General features: G+C 36.8%; 1 protein-coding gene across 4 annotated transcripts in view; it reads left to right on the forward strand.

Annotated features, from left to right (window-relative positions):
• The window catches only part of KCNIP4 (potassium voltage-gated channel interacting protein 4), a gene marked incomplete at both ends in the record, with an annotated part of 401,165 nt that overhangs the window by 105,553 nt on the left and 272,151 nt on the right, over positions 1 to 23,461 (forward strand). Inside the window, one exon of one of the 4 annotated variants that reach the window (XM_082281892.1) lies at positions 511 to 598. The exons of the other annotated variants lie outside the window; for them this stretch is intronic. Within the exon in view, the coding sequence (XP_082138018.1) occupies positions 511 to 598 (88 nt within the window). Of the gene's footprint in view, positions 1 to 510; positions 599 to 23,461 lie in introns of those variants that run through there. 4 annotated transcript variants of the gene reach the window in all.

Genomic DNA, 23,461 nt, shown 5'->3' on the forward strand with positions numbered 1-23,461 from the left:
GGGCACCGGCACCGCCCCGCCTGCCGGGCTGCGCGCCCGCGGAGCCGCCCGCGGCCGGGGCAGCCGTGGCCGCGCCGGTGCCTGAGTCGCGGGTCCGGCCGCGGCGGGGGCGCCCGTGGCCGCGCCAGTGCCTGCGCTGAGCCGTGCCGTGCAGAGCCGCGCTGAGCCGTGCCGTGCAGAGCCGCGCTGAGCCGTGCCGTGCAGAGCCGAGCTGAGCTGTGCGTGCAGAGCCGGGTCCTGCCCAGCCTTGCCGAGCCGGGTCCTGCCCAGCCGAGCCGAGCCGTGCCGCACCGCGCCGTGCCGTGGCAGCGCCCGCGCCCCGTACCGCCGGCCTCCGCGGGCGTCCCTTGCGCAGCCACCCGAGGTAGATCGGCGGGAGCTTGCTCGGCCGTGAGGAGACGGCGAGGCGGTGTGAGGCTCTGAGCTGCCCCAGAAGTTTGCTGGCAGAAACTATTGCCTTTACTGGCAAAGTCTTCAGGCTCTCCTCAGAGGAATACCCCATTGCCTAAGATGAGTGGCTGTAGGAAGCGGTGTAAGCGGGAAATATTGAAATTTGCCCAGTACCTTCTCAGGCTAATCACAGGTTCTCTTCACACAGGTAATGACTGTTTTTCTCTGTAGTCGAGCTGTTCAGCATGATAACAAGAGAATTGCCTAAGGATAATCTAGGGTTGTCATTGTTTTATATTATCATTCCTTTCATCTTATAAATAATAATAAAAGAAGATCTGTGAACTACTTTCTGGCTGAGCATAATGAAAACAGCATAGTCTGATGTTACAGTGTTTAGACAGTCTGACATTCTCTAAGCCTTTACACACACAAACCCAAATCGGGATGTGAGTGTACATGCTTACACCTGTCCACCTGTACATGTTAAAGGTACTGCAGAGAGGACACATTGGTCATAAAGGATGAATCTTACGGTTTTTTTATTTTCACTGTTTCTTGGGCTGATTTACTTTGACAAGCACACTACATTCTTTTTCTCGAAGGCTTGGTTTTGCTTATCTAAAGATGTAAATCAGCTGCAAACAGTCAATGTGATGTTATAGTAAGTATCTTGTAGGGAATTTTAAATAACACTTGTGCTTTTGCCCTTAAGGAATTTGAAACTTGGTGGTTGTCAACTTTCCTTAGGTAATTTTTTTTTGTAACCTTGGACAAAGTGTGCAGTACCAGGGAAGGTTTCTAAGCTAGACTGAGCAGATGCTGTAGTTTTCTTCTTACCACTTTGGAAAAGATACTTTTCTCACAATTCAGCATTTTCTATGGTTGTTCTCAACAGCTGACAAATATGATAACTTACATGATGTCATTCTGTATTTATAAAATATAATTGTGCTTCTTTCTAGACTTCAGTTACTTTTTTTTCCCCTGCAGAGCTGCAAGTCCAGCATCAGCAGATAATATCCAGTTATACTAACATGATTGTTGAGAATTAAAAGCCACTTATTGAAAGTCATCTGACAGTTTCAGCTGGTCATTTTTGTTTGTTTGGTGGTGGTGTGTTGGTTATTTGTGGTTTTCGTTTTGGCACTGATGAAAAGATTTGAGAGCAAAGTTGACTCTTCAGTAATTATTGGAAGAATTGATGCATGCAATTAATCAGATTTGGGATTACAATGCTATAAAGGCCATAGCACAAACTGGCAATGCATACTTTATAGGATGCTTGTAACTTACGGAAATCTGACAAAGCTTTTTAATAACTCTGAGTGTCTGGTAACAGAATTTCCCTGCCTTTTTCTCTATCACTCCTAGCCTATCGTAGTTTCTCTTTTGTGAATTACATCAATTCAGATTTTTCTGAAAACAGTCTTCTTGCTCCAGTGGGTTGCTATGGAAATTAAATAATATATGATGCAAGAAGAAAGATGTGTTAGAAATTCATACCAATACTCCTTTCACAAAGTCATCTGAGCTTTTCCTTTCCTATCTGGCGAATGATGCACACACACTACACTATTTTTCAGACTGACATTTGTGCTGCAGCCTTTCTGAGCTCACAATTCAAAACCATTATCAAGACTTGCTGTGGATACTGATTCATATGCTATCACTAAAGTTCTTTTGTTTATAATTAAACAGCTCATTTTCAATGGTAAAAAGCCAAGTGGAGTGGCCTTTAACAGAAGCAAGCAAGAAAAAAATCCCCACTCATAGGAAGAGCTGAGATAGTTCCTTGGAAATTTTCAGTTTGTTTTTACTACAGGTAGTGGTATCTTAGTACTCTTATTAAGCTAATAGACTTCGTCATGTTCAAATTATATGGCAAACAAGATAATATTATAATACCTGAAATGCTAAGGGAGGTAGAGCTCCACTGTTATGCTCTTGCATAGCCCAGTCCTGTTCAATAACTTCAACTGTTGCAAACCAGTTATTTTTCACCCTGGAGAATCTAATGCAGAATTAATTCTGTTGATAATCAGTTGATAATTAATGAAGATGAATGAGAAAGCCTAGTGCAAAGTGTTAGAAAGTTATACTTCGTATATTAAAGATACTGCTGTTTCTATCTTGAGCATTCAGAAATTTAGGATAGGTATCAGAAACATAAAAGTGTGCTTATTTAACTTCTTAGAAGCAGTCAATCTCCTCACGCAAGCGACCAATAAATTTCAAAGTGTAAATGTGTACTAAGGAGTGCAATGGTGAACATAATTTAATTTCCTTGTTGATATGATTTGGCCTCTAATTTCTTTTTCAGGTGTTCCTTAATGCTTAAATTATACTTTATAGTTAGGAACTACACATTCTTGAAAGTACTTGCACTGGGTCTAATCCATCCCTTCTTTCTGTATGGATAGGCGTGTTGAATATATACTTAATCTACACATTGGTACAAGCTCTGCTGCAGCTGGTGTGATTACATTGCTCAGAAAACAAAACAAAGTGGTATAGGAGGCAGACTGGGTTTACTGGCTATGGGCCCAGCTAAGGAGTCACTGTTGATTACTGGTTTTATAACTTGTGTTTCATAACCATTAATAGCCCTACAGACCTGTTCTGTGGTAAATCTAAATGTGTAAAATAAAAATTATTTCTTATAGCAGTCTGTATCATACATAAGCATGGACTTGTGCTTAATAGTCAACTCAGCTGGAACCAGTATTAATGAAACTACTCCCTTGCTTGAAGGTAAATGCTGCATAAATCTTTACAATGGGTTTTAAGTGACAGTCTCTGCATGAATGCATACAGATCTCTCTCAGTTTGTTTTTTTACAGCAAGTCACTATGATTGATAGCAAAATGTAGTGAAAAGAAATAGTCTTTTAAACAAAGTTTTTAATTTTCCATGATTTCTGTTCTATAGAAAGTTGATGTGTTTCCACAAGTGAAACATACTGCCTCAGATGCTTGAAGATTGCAAACCAAATGTCATGGCAATTCCTACTTTGTTGCCTCCTGCCTCTTGACTTTCAAGCAGCTGGTCTTTGAAACACTGTCGTAAAGTCTTGGCACTGCTCTTGAGAATGTTTTAGTTTTTGGATGCAAGATGGATTTGCATAATATAAATAACAAAATAAATCATTGTGAGATCAAGAAGTAGGTCACAGGTTATTTTAAAATGGAGGAAAAGTGATTTCAGAGCAATGACTAGGAAATCTTTCTTAACCATCACAACTGATAAAGTATGGGGAATAAAGAGATGATAGAGCTAAAACAGTCACTGAATTCAGTGGTAAATTTTCACAGTTATGTCCCTTTCAGGCATGTTTTTATTAAATGCCTGATAAGACCTATTAGGTGTCATATAGGAGGCCAGGTTTTACGGGACAGATTCAAATTCCCAGTTAGCATATATGTATACAGGGAATGAAGGAAGTGAGAACAACCCTGGCTATGAAGTTCTACTCTCTCCAATAAACTGAAGTAATCTCACTCTTCTAGGCTTTTTAAAATTAAGTTACGGATTGATGTCAGGTTTTTTGACTTTTTTAGGTTTTCTGGGGGGTTTGTTTGTTTGTTTTGGAATATCAAGATTGATGAAACTGGTATAAAGAAGCACTTACCAAAGGCTTCATATTTTTCTTAGGTAAAAAACCCCAAACCAGTTAGTGAATGCAGATTGTACTTTTTGATGGCATGTTCTTTGATAAAACAGATTATCAAAGGTAATTTCTGGTCCTTCATTTTGTCTTTTTTTTTGCACAGAAATTTTTTCTGACCTACTGCCAGGAGAAATATATCATCTGAACATAGATCTCAACCTGTGGGAGGCCTCACAACTGTACTGCTCTGACTGTCCTAGTTCATGTGCCTATTGCTGCCAAAGTCTGAGACTGTTTAGGACAGTAGTTTATTCTGAATTCTTTCAAGGGCTGCTCCTTGGTAAATCAAAGAGGAATCACCATTTTTTGAATGCAGGTTACCATATTCCTGTAAATTCTATGGTAAATAATATGAGAAGTAGAATAAATTAAAAGACAAAAATAATTCAAAATATCAAAATAATCTTAAACAAAGTATGAGACCAAAAGAGCAGATGAAAAGACTGTTCCCCTTTTTATGCAAACAGGATATAACATAAAATTATTTTAAAAGGACCTTTTAGGTTGAAGATGTCATGGAAAAGCTAAAATGTCAACATTCATGGGAAAACATAGGTTTAATGTGTTTCCAAATGCCTTTTTTGTATTGCTGAAATATTTCCTTTTTCTTTTTTATTTAATACGAAATCAGTATTATTTGTCAACCTAATTAGTATTTTTTCATTTATTTTTAATAGGAAAGAATTCCAGATTCAAGGTTGGCATCTCTTGGGTGTTGCCTATGAGGTAGTTTGAACCTCTGGATTTTCGGAACCTTTTCCTGTACAGAGGTGCAATATTCTCTCTATGTATAATTTCACAAATTCCAATGTGCAAGAGTGAAATATTTGCCATGTCCTGTTTAGGGAAAGAAGTGTCGTTAATTTAAAAGTAACCGATCCAGATTTCATTGAAATTCTGCATTGTACTTTATGCTCGCCCAATTTCCTGACCAGGATTGGCAACTTTTGCGGGTGCTGTCTTGGAATTCATCTACCTCTGAAGGAAATCCCTTCAGTGGAAGGGTGTGCTGGATACCACATGTCAGCAAAGTGGGATTTTGAGTAGGTTTCATATAATAGCTGACAGAGGTGCCTGAGTATAAAATATCACATTGAGAGAAAAATATCTGAAAAAACACCAACCAAACAAAATCTACAAAAACTCTCAAATTTTTTGGGTTGTTTTGGTTGTTGGTTAAGTAAATATATTAGTTGAATTTTGCCTGAATTCTCCTGTAATATGTCTAGGAATTTTTGTTTATTGTATTGTGGAGTACCTGGCTTTTGAAAACACTTTTCTTTTATATTATGCTATCCCTGTATATATTATCACTCCAATAGGCTTTTTGTTTAGAATAGGCTGTAGTGCAGACATTGCTCTGAGACAAAAGACCAATATGTATTGAACTTAGGAGCAGGCAATGTGAAATATATTCTGGGAAAAGCTGAGAATGCCTTAACTTAATGCACTTATGATGCATTCTGCTTCGAATTGGAGAAAATTAAAAATATTTATTTTGTTCCCTCAAAAAATCTATCCTACCTATATGCCTGTCACACGCTGCAGACTTACTGTGAACTTTCAGCAATTTTGTAGAAAATTGCTCAGATTTCAAGTAACATAGTTTGTTAGAAAATGTATTATAATAAATTACAGTTAAGCGCTCAAAAATTATATTTTTTTCTCCTCTTCAGAAATGGGTTTACATAGACTGCCTTTGCTCTTCCTGGTTTGCATCTCAGTGTTGTGCAAAATGTTTCAACTTCAAGTTTTATAATCCTGCATATTCGAGATATCCACTACTACTTCATGCACCTGTGAAGTTGAGTCTATCTCGAAGTGGGGCATCTAAAGGCAATACCCTAATCTTTAAACATATTCTCCTAAATATGTTTAAATATTTTACTTGGCTCATGATTTTTAGACATTAACTCCACCATATAACCTATTTAAAGAAGATTTTTTTCCAGATCGTTCCAAAAGAACCTTCACTGAAATCTTAAGGCTTCTTATGGTGTGTTAATTGGAAAAGGACAAAGTTACCATGCTGCATACTATTTCTGTTGAAAAAAATTGAGGTTTTAATCTCTCATTCCAAGTCTGAATCTTAATTATAATGAAAGATACAGTTCAGCTTCTCTTGCAAATGACACATTGGAAAGCATCCTGTGGTCATCCTTCATGATCTTCCTTTTATAAGTCCTATGGTCTGTACTGTTGCTGTAAGAGTCCAAACTACTGATGCCATTTATAAAGATAGTATTAAAATTCAGCTGTATGTAGGACACAGCACTTGATATTATGTTTAAAAATATTCCTAAAGGAACTCTTATAAAATTACCAAATCATGCAGACAAAATGTTAGGAAATGGCAGCATTAAGACTGTCTCAGCCTTGTGCAATATAATACAGTTTTTCACTGTGTGTGTACTTCTCATTTAATAATTGTACAGAGTAACTTGGAGTATAGAAGCAGCAAGGAGCAGGATATATTTGAATGAGAATTTTGGATGCAAACTGAAATAAATACAATCTTGGAATGCACAGACTTGTTTTTTGGTTCTTATGTTTTTGTTCCTTTTATAGGGACTTTCTACTGTAGACAGACATTGTGCAATGATTCTCAAAGACAGTAATATGACAGATAAAGTTTGATGTAGCGTAAAGTGAAGTGGTATGCTGGGCAAAATGAGCTTTATGTCTAAATGAATAGGTGGTGAGCTTACTATTACTGGCCAGAGACAAAACCCTGGGGCTGATAAACGTGTGAAATTCCTTACTAAAGGGTGTTGTAAGTGCAAAAAGTTCTGCATGAGTCCAGAGGGACCAGCTAAGCAAGGAGTTGGAAAACAAACCTGTTGGGACACACTATCTAGATTAAATATGTAAGAATTTCCCTGAGATGAAAAAAGTCCATGGCTATGAAAGTGTTAGGGGAAAATGTTCGAAGTGCTTGTTCTGTTTCTCCTTTTCACTGGGCTTACATTGATAGCTGTTGGTGAAGACAGGGTACTGAGCTAGATGGATCCTTAGTCTGAACCAATACAAGTAGTTCCTGTGTTTTTATATTGGTAACCTGCATTCAAAAAAAGGGATTCCTCCTGGATTTATCAAGGAGCAGCGCTTGAAAGAATTCAGAACAAACTACTGTCCTAAGCAGTCTCGGACTTTTGGCAGTGATAGGTATGTGAGCTAGGACAGTCAGAGGAGTGCAGTTGTGAGGCCTCCCACACCTATGTTCAGATGATATGTTCCTCTTGGCAGTAGGCCAGAAAAAATCTCTGTGCAAAAAAAAAGACAAAATGGACTAGAAATTACCTTTGATAACCTGTTTTATCAAGGAACATGCCATCAAGAAGTACAACCTGCATTCACTAATTGGTTTGATATTTTTTTACCTAAGAAAAATATGAAGCCTTTGATAAGTGCTCCTTTACATGAGTTTCATCAATCTTGATATTTAAAAACAAACAAACAAACAAACCCAGCCCCAAAAGTCAAAATAAACTTCTCTGGGGTCAGGATGTTATCACTGCTTCAAACAATGGTAGAGTATCACAGTTCAGCAGCTGTAATTCTGCGTCTTTTTGTTCTCAAATAAGTGATCTCTCCTGAGCACCTTCCTGCAATTGCCAGAAGTTTAAAACAGATAGTTTACATGGAATCATAAACTGAATATGAAGTCAACTGAAATAGTTTTTCAGACACTGATTTACATCTTACTAATAAGAATTACTGTATGTGTTTTTTGATATATTGGGTTTGTTAGGCTTCACGATGGAGTAGCCTTAGGCTAAGTTCTATGAACTAGTCCATAGGAAAATGTGTGTGTATATACTTTTTTATGTCCTGTAGTTTTAGATACCCTGAAAAGGGATTAGAAGCTCTAGGGATGTTAGAAGAAATGAGCATGTAACATCTAAAGCAGGGCTAGCTAGGGATGATGGATGCATCCTATCAGTATCGATGTCAATAGCTGATCATTCAAATGGACGTTTTAAAACCCCAGTATTTTTGGACCTGCATCATTGTTTTATTTGTGGCAGTTAAGGGAAAGATACAAGCTAAGAATAAAAATGAGAAACCATGACAACCTCATTCACCCAAATATGACAATATATGTATGTACATTAGTGACTGCAGTAATAATGTGTATTTTAACTGTTAGTTTCATGGATGGCTGTGGATAACCACATCTTCATACTTACCAGTCTGCAAGGGCTGTCTTATATGTGAACCTGTATTAACAGAAAATATTTTCTCTATTGAACTGTTTAATTTTTGAATTCTGTAGAAACATTAGAGACGGATAATGGCCAATTCAATACCATATTTGGATATGAAGTTATTGGCCAATCTGGAAAATGGCAGTGATATGTTGGCTTGGAAATACATGGGTACTGAACTACCTGCTAACAGCACTTCAGTCTTTAACTGGTTTTTATGTGTAACTGGCTCTGATACAGCAAAATAGAAACAATAGAACTGATAACACTGCTTTGTGCCTGGTGAATGCCAGCCTTATGTCCCATTACACTGGCAGTCACCTGTTTATGTGCAGTAACACAGTGACCCCGGTTGTCACCACCACTGTTCTCTTTCCCGGTATAGTGTGGAGGTGTTTACTTGCTTTACTTAAATCCGGTGTTTTCAGACCGGATTAATTTGTAACATTTACGTTTGTGTGTATAACCCAGTTAATTTAAATTCTGCCTATGGATTTTTATGTGTCTCTGAATTGGTGAACTCTTCACTTGCCTCCTGTCTCTTCATGATGACAGCCTGTCATGGAAGACAATGCAATTCACTGTAATATTCCTTTCATTTCCAAAATTAAAATACTGACTTTTGAAGTAATTTAAAATAAAACAAACAAATGAAAAACTGTCTGGAATTAAACTCCTGAACTTTTCACTGCAAAAAGCTGTAGAAATCGGATAAATTCAATTTTTTAAGCATTAACTAAGATATTACCTTTATATTCTGTTTCTTAAGTGTAAATTTATGTCTTTGTATTTTTGACTGAAATCTGTAGCGTGGTGCAAGTATGTGTATACTTGGATCTAGGGGGTTCACTCCCCTGAAATGCTTCAAAAAATTAAAAATTATTTTATTTTGTAAACTTCTTTTTTAAAGCTACAGCAGATATTCTAATGGACCCTGCTACTGAGGGTTTCTGCTAATGTTTTGAACATTTTGAACATACAACATATATTGATTATTATTAGATTCCTGCAGTATTGAACTCTAACTTGTCATTAATTCTGCATCTGATGTTCTATTCCAAATAATATAGATGCCATACTTTCATAAATTTTGTCATTAGTTTCTTCAGAATACATAAACTGAAAATAAGCATATACAGTGTTATTGTGTGTGTATGTCAAATAGGCTCTTTAGCTTTTAAAACTGGTAACAATTTCATGTACCCTCTTGCACTTTTTATGGAGTGCCCATCTAGGCAGTGTGATTAATTTTAAATATAAAATAAAAGTGTTTGGGATGGAGAGAAAAAAAGTCTGTTTTCATCAACACCCGTAGTTCATTAGTTTAAGAAATTGAATAAATCTGAAAAGAGGTACTAGATTTCGTGTATGTTAGTCTAGTTTTTATGACCATATTTGTAATTTTTTAAATACCTTTATGAGGAATGTGAATAAAATCAAACAACATTTAGAATTTGTGCAGTGCAGACTTGTCTGTGACAGCTATTGTAAACTTCATTTAATTTCAGGGAAAAAAGTGGCAGTTGATAATTTATGTTTGATTTATAGTAATACTTGTAAAGGTCAGCAGAAAATGGATTCCTTAGTCAACTCTGAAAATAGGAATTAGAGTTTTATATCATTTACTTCTCAAAAGTTTGTCCATAGCTTCTTTAGTCTAATCGCTACATTCATTACGTTAGTTGAAGAATTTCTTTAAAAATCCCAGGTCAGGCTTTCCCCTCAGATGAGTTCCTTGGAACAAGGACGTGATGCCTGTTGGGGGGCTCTGGTTTCTGCAGCACTTAAGAAAGGAAAGTTGCTGGTCAAATGTGGTGCTGACACACACAGATGCATCCAGCTTGGGGCCAAAAAATTTGGGTTAATTTCTAGTCAGGTAGAATACACATGGTATGGGTAAATATACCTAGGATAATCAACTGTTGTTGATTATTTAGATTATCTTGGATTATATAAAAAATATGGTTTTTACCTTTATAAAATTATATGTTTAAAATATATAAGTACACCCAGTTTTAAACAAATCCCTCTTCTATACAAACTTAATTTTCACTGAAAAGTTTGAAATGTGCTTAAATCACCATCTCTCATGTCAAGTACAATCAGTACTCTTACCATCTAATTCATTATCAGTGATGCCTATGGAATCCACAGCAGTAAAATCTGCAGAGCTTTCTGTAGAAAATGCATCTGAAATTGCTTAATTACTGTAAATGTGATTCTAGTGATTATATATATTTAGTAAATTTCCCCAAATTATCATCTGTTTGTTCCCAGACAAAAAAATATTAAACACCAATGATAAGCTGCTTTTGAATTGCTGTAATGTAGCCTAACACAAGTTTTGTAAACTTCTTCCATTATCACTTCAGGAGAGGAGTTACAACAAAAGAGAAATCTAAGGAATTGTCTTCGTGTGCAGATTTAATTGAAATTAAGTAAAACTACTACATTGCAGAAGAATAAGAACTGAAGTAACCTCAATTTAATTTAGCATAATTCATTTCTCAAGGAAATGAAGCCAAATTCTATTTAAATTCTGAATGAGTGGGTCTCAACAGTGACTGAATTAATCTTAACTATTCCACCTTACTGATAATTAATAATTAACTTTCCTGAGTAGCCTATGTGCATAGCTCCTCAGGATTCCTGAAAAGGCATCAGGGCTTTTTAGTGAGGACAAGAAAATCTTTAATCTATTCAATCAGCTATTAACTTTTTAAAATGTAACCAAATGAAGAAAATTAGATGCAACTTAATGTCAAGAGAACAGAACATATAAAATAAGACTTTAAGGAGAATCAAGAGTGAGGGTGAGGAGAGCAGATGGAGGAGAAAGAAGAGCCCAAGTGACACTAGTATATGAAAATGTGCATTTATGCATGGCCTCTGATACCTCTGTGTTGTTGTGTACCAGATTCACGCCTTGCAGGCAAATCTGTACCAATGAAGAGTTTGGTCCGAGAGAAATATTTAGTGGACAGCATGGTGTCATGTCTTAACTGTCAGCACTCTGAACTTGTAACATCGAAGGCAAAATTTTTCAGAAATACGTTGTAGAAATACTTATTCCTTCAAAAATGGACTGATTTTTGCGTCCAGTGAGTTACAACAGTAACTGAAATCCATGTTGGGGAAGACAGAGATGGTGGTGGCTGACAGTCACTGCTCACTTTCAGTTTTAAGTATCTGTTACCGTCACTGCTGGTTATGGAAGTGTCATTGCTATTCGGGCACTCTCCCTCTCGCCACACACAGGTGAATTCCAGTGCCGCAACATCCCCCATGTTCACGTTCACAGTGCTCTGAAACTTTAATGCTGAGTGACAGATGGAAATAGAAACAGCAGGGCATTCCTGCCCCTGTGAAGACTTCCCAGATGAAGTACTTGAAGCTCCTCAAATAACTGCTGTAGTCTATTGTGAGAAACTAATTGGATTGTATGTATTGCTTACAGGAAGTTCTGGACTGATCTATTAAATTACCTACCTGTTGTCTGTACAGTATCGTACTGTGACATTAATTGAAATGTCATCCTGTTGAGACAGTGTAGGACTAAGGCCAGTTCTTTCATGACTAGTCTGCTGAGATGTTTTCATCAATCAAGTTGTACCATATAGCAAAAAGATGTTCTTTTTCATCAAGGAGGAAACTACCCTTCAAAATGTAATAGAATTCTTTTAATATCCTGGAGTAGGTCTAGCTGAGGGTGACAAAGATGATTAAGGGAGTGGAGCATTTCTCTTATGAGGAAAGGCTGAGGGAGCTGGGTCTGTGCAGCCTCGAGAAGAGACAACTGAGAGAGGACCTCATCGATGTGTGTAAGGGAGGATGGAGCCAGGCTCTGCTTGGTGGTGCCAAGCAACAGGACAAGAGGCAATGGGCTGAAAATAATGCTCAGGAAGTTCCACCTGAACATGAGGAAGGACTTCTTTACTGTGTGTGTGACTGCACATGGAGCAGGTTGCCCAGAGAGGTTGTGGAATCTCTCACACTGGAGATACTCAAGAACTGTCTGGATGCGAAACCAGGGTTCTGGGATGACCCTGCTTGAGCAGGGAGGTTGGACCACATGGCCTACTGTGGTTCCTCCCAATCTGATCCATTCTGTGATGCATCTTGACAGTGTAAATAGGCAATTTGCTATGTGTTCCCCCTTCTAAAAAAATTAGTAGAAGTACTCTTACCTCCTGTCTTACCTGGTAGAGTTCATCAGTAAAGAGAGCCATGTAAGGATAGAAAATAAAGTGTCTACACTATTCAGTGCTTGTAGGTTGACTGTGTATTTTAGATGTATTGCTACTGATCAAAGTGAGAAAGTTTAGGTTTGAGATTTTCTTTTGATTACAGCTTACCTGGAGGATAAATGTATACTGTGGCATTGTATGTATGACTATATGAACAACAACAACAACAAAGTTTTACAACACTATTCTTTCCAAACAATGCAACATTTTAGTTTATATTTTGTACTACTGTTTTTTTTCCAGATTTAGTTAATCTGCATCAAATACCAGATCTGTACTGCACCACAGCTACTTAAGAAATACCACCTGGGGATGTGTACACCTGGGGATGAAGCATTCCACACTTAAATAGACTGAATACTGCAACTACATCTACCCCTACCTGGAGGTGCATTGGCTTTAAAATCTTTAAAGTCTGACAAGGCAAAGGATGAGAGGCAGAAATGGTTGCACCACAGTGAACTGAAAAAATGAAGTAAAGATCATGGTGTGCTTGTGATCTGGGGGCTGTGAAGGGAAATGTGCAGTGCTGGAGCTTTAGCAAGCTGGGCCATGGAGGAGCAGAATTTGAAGGAAAATGCCTTCAAACACATATAATTGTGTCTAGAGGGCACTGGGAAGGTGATGGCTGGTGGAACTATCCTGCTTCATGTTTCTGCCCACTTACATGCTGAAGCAGTGTGGAAGACCCTCACTGCACTTACAGCTCCCTGCAGATGGAATATGGTACAGGAAGCAATGCCAAAGGTCTGTAGTTAGGACATGAGTAGAGCTTAGCTTAGATTTTTCCAAATTATCTCTGTGCATTTAAGCATCACTTATTTGGGCTCTTTACAGAATAGGTTTGAACTCGCAAAACTAGTGCTATATACTAAAATTTCAAATTCTTTTTCTTGAAGTTCACAGTGGCACCTGTATATATACAGTTAGGTGCTCTGCTTTTGCTACTTTCTGTTAAGTCCTTTATAGTCTAGGAAATTCAGGTCTTGTAATATTCAAAAATGTACAGTCCCCCTACTTTAACAATTCTGTATGGTTGCTCTTCAATTCTTCTTATAGTTCTGTAAGAATTCAAAACATTTTGTTTGCTTTTTGCGAAAGTGCTGCTAAGCCAATGTTTTCGTAGACATATGAATTATGAGAGTATGTTTCCATTTTTCAGTGCTTGTAGTCTGTCTTGATTCATCACCCTATGGTGTGAGGTAAAGTTGGTTTTCCTACCTGCCTTATATTATTAAGTTGGCTGCTTTGTTTCATCTGCCTGCTGTCTTTGATCACTTCATCCCTGGTCACTCACTTCCTTGAGGTCCTTCTGCAGTTCTTCCACTAACCCTTCACTGAAAATCATAAATGGATTTTTCTAGCTTCATTATTAGTCCTGTTTTTCTGAACACTTATGAATATGCTGAATATTTGGAGCTTCAGCATTTACCTCCTAGGGACTCCTTCACTATAACTTCCCTCTGATGTGATGTAACTACTTGTAACTACTCCATTTCCTGCCTTTGTCCTTTATTTTTTTCTAACCTATCATTAAAGACTGGCAGACTCCTAAACGTAGTGAATCCAAATCAAGTGGGCATGCACATACTGAAGGGAGCTGATGCCACGAGACCTGCCTCGAAAGATCAGTGTTCTCCTTACAACCAGTCCACTGTGTGCCACTCATTTGTTTAAATGAATTTAAAAATCTTGAGGTTTTTAACCTTTTCTCTTTGCTTCCTACTGGAATAAGAAGGTATTAAAACACGTTACCAGTGCAGAGTGTATCTATATAAGCCACTGTGAATTTCTTCTAAACACAGCAAGAGGAATGAATTTCTTGCTCCAGTGCTTTGGGAGACTCAATAATGCCTTTGAAGAGATTCTTTCAAAGATGCTAATGCCAATCATTAAGATTCGTCATTCTAAAACAAGGCATGGTTGACTAGATAGAATGCAAAACTGATTTGAGACTTTGTTTCACCACCATTTCCCTGACAAGGACAAGTTGATTCAGCTCGTGGGTAAGTACGATGGGACCCTGGTGCCTACATTCTGCTGAAGTCCAAGAAAACGTGGTTAAAACTGCTGTCTGTGCTTTAATCCTTTGCAGTCCTGGGGCAGAAGTCATTCTGGTACAATTAAGTAGCTTGGTATCTGTCTTATGATGTAGGATTAAAGACTTAGCATTCCAGCACTGGATTCCTGAAAAGTCCAATCAAGAAAATATGTCAAAGGCATACAAACACATAAGTGCAGTAGCACATGACTCAATACAAAGCAAAGTTGCCAGGACAACTCTCTTTCAGAAGTGAGTGATTAGCTGCTTTAATATAATTCTATAGCAGTCATACCCTTTCCTCATCCCAGCCAGAGGCTGGAATACCTTTCTCAGAAGGTCACCTTCCACATAGCTTCTTTTTACTACCCAATTTGTTAACCTCTTCTCTCAGGCAGTCTGTTGCCCAGTATCCTGTCTCCTAGTGACACAAAAAACCCCCTACTGAGGCTACTAAAAATTCATCATGTGTAATTTGTTGTAGATTTTTTTCCTTGCTGCCTCCCCAGACTGAGAGCAGTAGCTGTTGGAAATTGAGTGCTTAAATTACATGGCAAACTATGATAAATTTCCAGGCACAGAACTGTACCAACTGCTAAGCTAAACTACTCATTTTCATTTCAGTCGATTGTAAAAATGCAATCAAACATCCTGAATCCCAGATGGAAGTTTATAAAATTTAATTTGTTTCACTCTGTACAATTTAAAAAAAAATGTGTTCTTAAAGTGTTGTTTGTTTTTTTTTTTTTTAAAGAACCCGTTACATTTAGGTCATTGTTTTTAGTAGATATTTTTACTGTGTGTAGTATTTTTCTTTTAAAGTTGTATTTTAAACAATATCATTATGCATCAAAATTTGAAAAATAAATTGCAAGGAAATAGTAAGTGTGAAGACTTCTGCCTATCCCTTAAGAGTTTAAGAAGTCAGCTATAGAAGTTGTGGTAAAATAGGGGTTGGTTTTGGTGTTTGTGGATTTTTGGTTTTGTTTTTTATGTTTGTATTTTTGTTTGTCTGCTTGTTTTTATTTTACAGTGCTGCTGAACTGAGCAGCAGTTCTCCTCTCATGCTCATGCCTGTGAATGCCCCTTTGGTTTTCAGCTGGTCACAGCTGTCCTTCATGCTGCAGAACTGTTATAGCACAGAATGGGATTCCAGAAGGCAGAGGTGCTTTGTCACTGTAGATAGAGTATAAAAGTTGAAGTGCCTGGCCCTGAACTTAAGATCTACATTCTGATGTTTCCATTTCTGTAGAAATGCAGTACAGAATTGCAGTGGGTAAAAAATTCTGGGAAATATTTTATCTCACAAAGGCCCTTTTTGTTTATTTCTTGGTCTTCTTAAGAACATCTGATTTTGGCTCTGGTGTCTGCTTTTTTATTTTTTTTTTCCCTGTGTCAAGGTATGGAGTCATGTTAAAAGACCAGTTTGTTCTTGCTCTCAAACACGTAATTAGCAGACAGCAGGGAAGATAATTATTTTCAAAACCCAAAGAATAGGGCCCCATATGGATGTCAATTACTGATACACAAAGTATGTAAGCTGTCAAAACTGGTGACTGTTTTTTCGTTTGATATCTCCTATAATGTACAATAAGGGTTTTCTCCCAGAAACTCAGCTTCTTTATGTTATAGAAAAAAAGGGCTTCAATGATAGAAAATGCTATGAATAATTTTTCATTTTTTTCCTCAGCTTGCTGAATTAAAAGTTCATTTTTTTTTAATGCTAAGTTATTTCTGTATACATTAGGTAAATCTGTATTAGGAGAAAATTTGAGGAGTTTAGTGAAGTTCATATTAGGGAAAATACAATGAATGTATTTAAAACATACTTAAAATACTGCATTAGAAATGTATCCAGCATGCTATAGGCCATGGAAATAGTTGTGTATTTGCTGATAGGAAACCTCAGGCACAGGGTTTCTTTAATTATCTCGATAATTTTCCAAACACTTGATTAAGGTTTTTTTTTTTTTTTTTATTTATATATATATATATATGGTATGTTCTTGTGTAATACTGCTCTAAGTCAATGGACGGAAAAATTGGATGCAGATTTCCCTGTGCCCTATTTCAATAATTTTGTAGTATACATTTAATTTCCACAGCTCCTGTGTAGTGATATCTATTCCCTCAAAAGAAGACCTACAGCCCCTGGTTTCTACTAAGAATTCTAAAAAAAACCCACTAAACATTTTTTTAAGGAAATTTTTGAAGTATATCCAACAAACAGTTCTTAAAGGGAAGTTTCAAAGCATATCCAAGCAGTATGTTTGCAGAATGTCCTTGAAGGACCTGCTGAGATACTGTAGAAAGATACTAATCTGCTTTCACCCCAGAAGTATCTTTTCTTAAAGAGTCTGTTGAGTTTCCATGTGGTTAGTTTGTTTGTTTTTATGTTTAAATAGAGATGAAGGATTCAGTCCTTCACTGTCCTGGCCTTAGCTTCTGAGTGAAGTTTAGCAGCTCTCTGCCATCTTCATTCAAGAGCTCTCTTTTACCTGAGAAGCTCTTCACATTACTTACCTTTTCATTCTCTTGCCCCTGCAATGCAAGCAGTTACTCAATGGAGTAAAAGGTTTACTTTGCTTTGTAATACAGCAGTGGCTTTTTTTGTCTTTCCAGTTTGTAATTAGTCATACATTAAATTCACATACTCCTTAGCTAGTGCCTGCAAATCATGAGTTTAATTTCCTGACCCTTCACTGCTTTCCTCTTGCTCCTTTAAGCTTGCATGACTCTCACCACTTAAATATCTAATTTGCTTTCAGGTTGTTATCACAAGCAGTACTGATTAATAGTCCAGGGTTGAATGACAATCATGCAGTGACCCTTTTGTAAAAATCTTGCAAAATAATCCTTCTAAACGAAGCAATTTGGACACAAAAGGTTGGACTTGATGATCTTGGAGTTTTTTTCCAACATTTCTGTGACTCTGTAAGTGATGAAAGATTGTGTATATTAGGCATTATCTACCTCAAATTGCAGTGTTTTATCGTAGGCGATTGCTAAAACTGCTAACTTGATTTTTTTTTTTCCTATTGCTGTTGAGTTTTGGCTTACAGGTTTTTTGACTTAATGATGAACACATACTTATGCTTCAGGACTCCTTTTCTGTATTTTCATATTCAGGACAAAGGGCACTTTCATTCTGACAGATTGATTGTGAACTAGAGGTACACTTTTTTCCTTGAAAGAAGTTAATTTGGGGTCTTTTGGTCTTTGTTTTATCTAAAATCTCAGTCTGATCTGTTGTCAGAATTTTATTAACTGCACGAATTTATGAAATTGACTCTGGGGACTTAGAAGAGGCACAGACAGACAAGCTGGTTATTAATTTATTTATGCTCTTGTTTAGGTCTTTATAGTATATACTTCTCTTTGGAAAAGTCTTATAGCCCTCTCATGCTGAGCTAGGTTGAAACTATAGGAAGCCACCTAGTTTTGGAGTCAGCTGTTGTCAGTATACTTCTTTGTTCTCCCTGGGTGTTTGTAGGAAAAAAAAAGAGAACTTTGGGAGTGCTCTGTAGCTCTCTTTTCTGTCTCTACAGAAATTATATTTCACTCTTTCATTTAAGAGAATTGCTTTTGTTTGCTTCATTAGTTTCATTTTTGATACTAAATGCTATTTAGAAATTGTTCTGAGCCAAGTAGCCTTACAATAGCCTCCTCCATTCTGCCTTTCATGTAACTTGCACTGGGTAATTAGAAGTTCTGGGAAGTTCTGTAGGAGATGCTTCCAGGTGGTTATGTCAAATTTCTCAGTTTTGTTGCACTGCTTTTTTTTTTTTTTCTTCTGTGTCTTAATTAACAAACCATTCTTATTTACATTGTTGAAAAGCCTGACATAAACAACAGGTCTTTTTATGAATGCTTTAAAAGTTAACAGGCCTGGGCTTTTTGCTAGTTTTTAATTGAGGGCAGTTACTCCTCTGAATTTTGGGTAAAGAAACTTGATTTGCTGATAAATAGCAAGACAGTGAGAATGCATTAGAACTTGTAGCAGCTTCCAAAGCAGAAAGGTTGATAAAAGTGCTTTGGCAGTAGCTGTCCTTTCATGCAAACTGTGAATGCAATGGACGTGGAAGGTGTGAAGGAAGAACATAATAAAAAAAGTGTCTTGCTCCTAGTGCCACTGGAATTGGGAATTTCTTTTTGCCTCATGCTTCTCTTTGAAAATTTTAGAGCATAAATGCTGCCTACTCCTTGTTTTGGAAAACAAAGCACACTTATGGCTTTATAGACTGGGTATTTCTACAGACTCTCAGGCATAAAGAAACCCTATCACATTTAACAGCATCTCAGGGAAGGCGTCAGGTTGTCTCCTGAATGTGATAAAACAGAAGAGAGTTATTTCTGCCTGTGTCAAGAAGTTGGTATCTGTAGCTTAGTTCAGCAACCCGAAAACTCTGGTTCTGCTGTGTTGAGAACTGCCAATCTCCCTCCTTGCTGTTGTGAAATCCCCACTATTAATACAATAATTTTTATCAGGAAAAATACTTTTTTTACAATACTAGTGAACCTTATCATATCATATCAAGACAATTATTGTAATATAAAATTGAATATGGGTCTCAGCAATAGTAGTTTGACAATCATGTAAGACTGTGGGATTTAAGGGAAAAAATTAAAACTGAAACCAAAATATTTTCAAGCAGTTTTGTAATAAGGCGGAGTAGTGAAAATCCAGAGAAAAGGTGCCAAAGTTTTGTGACCTGTTCATGGTTATTGCTGACTAATGGTGTTATTATTTAATTACTGTTTCAGTATTTGAGTAACATTTCATTACTGAGATACTCATTTTGCCATTGTTTCACAATATCTGCTAAATTAGAACTTTAAATAGTTTTAATACTTCTTACTTTAAGCCAAACTTACTGTTTTAGAAAATTAATTTGTCAAGGTTCCACATTCCATCAAGTCCACAGAGGATATCGTGGTTAATGAAGGCACCATTTGGGGCATTCAATTGAGTAGATGTTGTGGCCATTTTTATAAGGTGAACTGTCCATCTGTTCTCAAGATGCTAGCAGTGTGTCATTTTAAGGATAACCTGTATTAGCATATCCTTTCCCTTTGAGGCTACTGTTGCTTCTTCAATGTTTTTTCTTTTTTTCCTCATGTATACACTTCCTCTTCCATAAATCTTTACTTCCCTTATGCTGTTTGGATTTTTGTCATTTGCCAGCTTAGCTTTCTGAACTGATATATACATTAATCAACAGTGTTGCAAGGGAATTCTTATTGCATCTAGAAGTGATGACATTGGTTCTGGTTGTACAGTGTAGTTTAAGTATAACTCAAGGTTTGATCATTGCTGTTTTAAAGCCTTTGCTTGATACTAGCACATTGCATATTTTTGTACAGATTGGCACGGGATTCCTTTGTTCTGTCTGAGCCATCAAAGCACAGTCATGTTGAAACAAGCGCAGGAAAAAGATTTGAGACAGCTGGTGGTACTCAGTTCAAATGTAGCCTCATGTTTAGCTAGTACAGAAAAAAATACAATTCTCCTGTTTTATTTTATTTCTTACATCTGAGACTGTCCTTGTTCCTGTTTCCTCAGAAATGTTGAACTGCTTGTTAAAGGATATTATAGTGTCTTTAAGAAGAGGCTTAAAATAGTTATGATGATTTTTGACAGTAAAATGTACCTCTTTATTCCCCTTTTTTCCCCCCATAAAATCATTCTATCCTTATTTCTCATTTGAGATGTAAAGAGAGAGAAAGGGTTACAGGAAAAATTCTGAAAGCATTTAGCTATTAGCCAGAAAAAAACCAATTTCTTCTATATTTTATGAAAATAAAAAATTACTTTCTTTGAGAAATAGACTTTTGAGTATCCTAGACAATAGCTTTCAATTTGACTATACATTACATAATGCATCACAAATTATTTCAACCACAACCTGCAAATACAAGATTAATGCAAGTAAGTTACAAGGTTTACCTTATGATCTATTGTAAGTCTGACAAAGATAATGAATGGGACGTAATAAAAAACACTGAAGGAAGGAATAATGTGAAGAGTGTTCTGAAGCTCAAGGCTTGTAGGTAAATAGTATTACTTTTAAAGTGAAAGAATAGCAATTATAAGCCAAGGAGAACAGATGGTTCTTCATGTTGACTGAAAAATGTCAGGGAACTGTTAAAGAAGAATCTATGGCTTGTTTTGGAGAAACAGGTAGGACAACAGATTCTCAGAAACATGGTAAAGAATGAGCCTAATAAGGTCCAATAGAAAAAAAGCACAAACAAGTTGATGATTGAATAGATCCCTGGGAGAATCTCTAAATATAATGGGCTTGTTGTACTGTTATTTAAGCAAGAAGAAAATTGCAAGATAAAAACTGTTCTAGTTATGAATTAACAGATATCCTATGAATTTCATTAGACTGCACTGAAGAACATCCAGGAGAGCAAGGATTTATTAAGATTCAAGGAAACAGAAAATTTTCTTCCTGCCCTGCAGATATATAAGTCAAATCTTACGTGAAGAAAAGTGCCATTCAAGAATTAAGTCGCAAAGTATACGCAAAGGCTTGCTGCATTGAATGGGGAAGCAAGAACTTATCACTAATACATTAGTGAAGCAAATTGTAACCCTGTTACAACTGAATGGTTACTTTGCAGTCTAGAATAGTATAGTAAGTAGGACTGAAAAAAAGGGCAAACCTCTGCATTGTATTTTTTTTTTTGGAAAGGATGCCTTGGTCAGCTGCAGCAGATGATTTACAGTAAGCTCCATCACTTTCTGAACTGATCACTGAGAATGTAAAAACCACATAGGAACAGATTCTCAAGTGTTATGTTTTGTTTCTTCTGCTTCCAATGCCCTGTTTTCCGGTTTCCTCCCATGTTCTCCCTGCTCAGTGGTTGCTTTATACACTAGTAATTAACAAGTAAAATCATCATTCTAGAGGAAGGTTGCCCTGGGGGTTGGAACAAGATAATCTTTAGGATCTCTTCCAACCCAAATCATTCTGTGATTCTATGATTTTTCTTCATTGCTCAAGAATAAAATATTGACTTGCATTTTCATAGGCAATATTTTTTGTTTCTATATCCTTCCCATATTAAATATTGTGTATTAAGAATAGTTATACCATTTAAACCTTCGTAGGTAGGAAGATAGTTAATTCCATGATGTGAACAGGAAAACTTCAGTAAATACTAGGAGAAATTGCAAGCAGTAGCCAGTTTTCCTGGGACAGATCTCAGACCCATGACAGGTAAAAAATTTTTTTACTTCCATGTCCCAGTTCCTGCATAGTTTAAAAACAAAGTTAGATTTTAAAGTCAAGAACTGCTCAACATTGTCTTTTTTCCAGCATTCATAATTTTTGAATAAATTTTTGGATACTCTAGGGCATTCTCCATGTACTGCTGTTTCTTTTTCCCCCTCAGCAAAGGAACAGTTATGATGGATGTGAATCTATGCAGTAACTTTCCAGTGGGAATCTCAGGCCATGTGTGCTTGGCTCTAGTTGCCAGCCAGGAATCTGGCTGAGTTCTGCTGGAGACTGTAGATAAGAGCAGGTTCAGAGACACCCAGCCTCCATGGAGATGCTTACTGCTATTAGTCAATCTTCTCAGTGATGAGTTCAATTGGATTAAAAAATTGTGCTGCTCAGGTGCTGGGGAAAGAAGCTTTTTGAAAGAAGTCTGCTACTTTCCTTGCAGAGTCTTCCACCCCCTAATCACTACCCTGCTTTGGTGAGGGACATGCAGAAGATGGTTTCCTGTTCGTAACTACAGTTACATAAATACAATTTTTAATTTTCATCCTCATCATGTTTTCTCTTAATTAATCTTTAATGGCAAATTCAGTTTACTTCTTATGTGCCTGTGTTTTTCTCTGCAGAGTCTTTATCTTGAAATATATACCATATATACCAGTGAATGAATGGCTCAGTAATACAGGTTAATGCTGGTTTTGCTCATTTAAACTTTCCTCTATAGTCTCATTTGTACTATGCAAAATAGGGCAGGGGGATCATATATCATGAAGATAAACCTGCCAGAGCAACCCAAAGGTATCCTTTTAGGAAAAAAAACCCATGCTAATAAAATAATAGATATTCAAAACCCAGCCAGAGTGGTTTTACAGAAATTGCTATAATTCAGTCAGGCCTAGTTTATCTGTATTTAGATTATTTCTGTATAGTTGTAGCTTCTATATAGGATATTTATGTAATGAAGTTTGATTTTTTTTCCTTCTTTCTTTTTTTTTTTCTTTCCTTTAGAAGATTTTAGTTTTAGTCTTTTAGCTGATGAAATGAAGTCAGAGAGTAGCAGTTCAACTTTGTATTTTCTCAGACCTTGTCTTGCCCTCTGTTAGTATATGGCTCAGTACAGTTGAGTATCTGTTTTCACTTGTTTATCCTTAAAGAAGTTAAATTAAATAATAGGATGTAAATATCAGGTAATATCTTCATATTGTCCAGCAATTTCTTTTGGAGTGAATTATTTAAAATATTGTCCTTCTCTTGAACTCAGCTGTGGGTTTCAAGCTTATGTGCATTAGGTATAGTAGTACAATAGAGGGGGTAATTCTGGCCTTTTAAGTTTTGCAATTCCTTTCATGTATGGCTACTGTAAGAAAACCAGGAACAGCTTTGCATTTTTTCATGCAGTCATTCTGTAGGCAACTTTACTTCTCTCTGAGAAGGGAGGATGAGCAACTTGAAGCATGTTGATGGCAAATTCAGTTTGTGGCCAGCTTGTGCTTTTGTGGCTGGAGTTATGTTGTTCATAACTGTTCTGGCAGATTTGGCACAGAGGGCATTTTGGTCTCAAAGCTTGTAAGACCAAAATACACATACATGTGGGTATGCACACACAAGCTAACAAAAATCTCAGGCAATTATTTTTCTTATTCTTAGAGAAAGTGGTAGAACAATTTCAG

Source organism: Coloeus monedula, assembly GCF_965178545.1.
Source record: "Coloeus monedula genome assembly, chromosome: 5".
NCBI classification, from domain to species: Eukaryota; Metazoa; Chordata; class Aves; order Passeriformes; family Corvidae; genus Coloeus; species Coloeus monedula.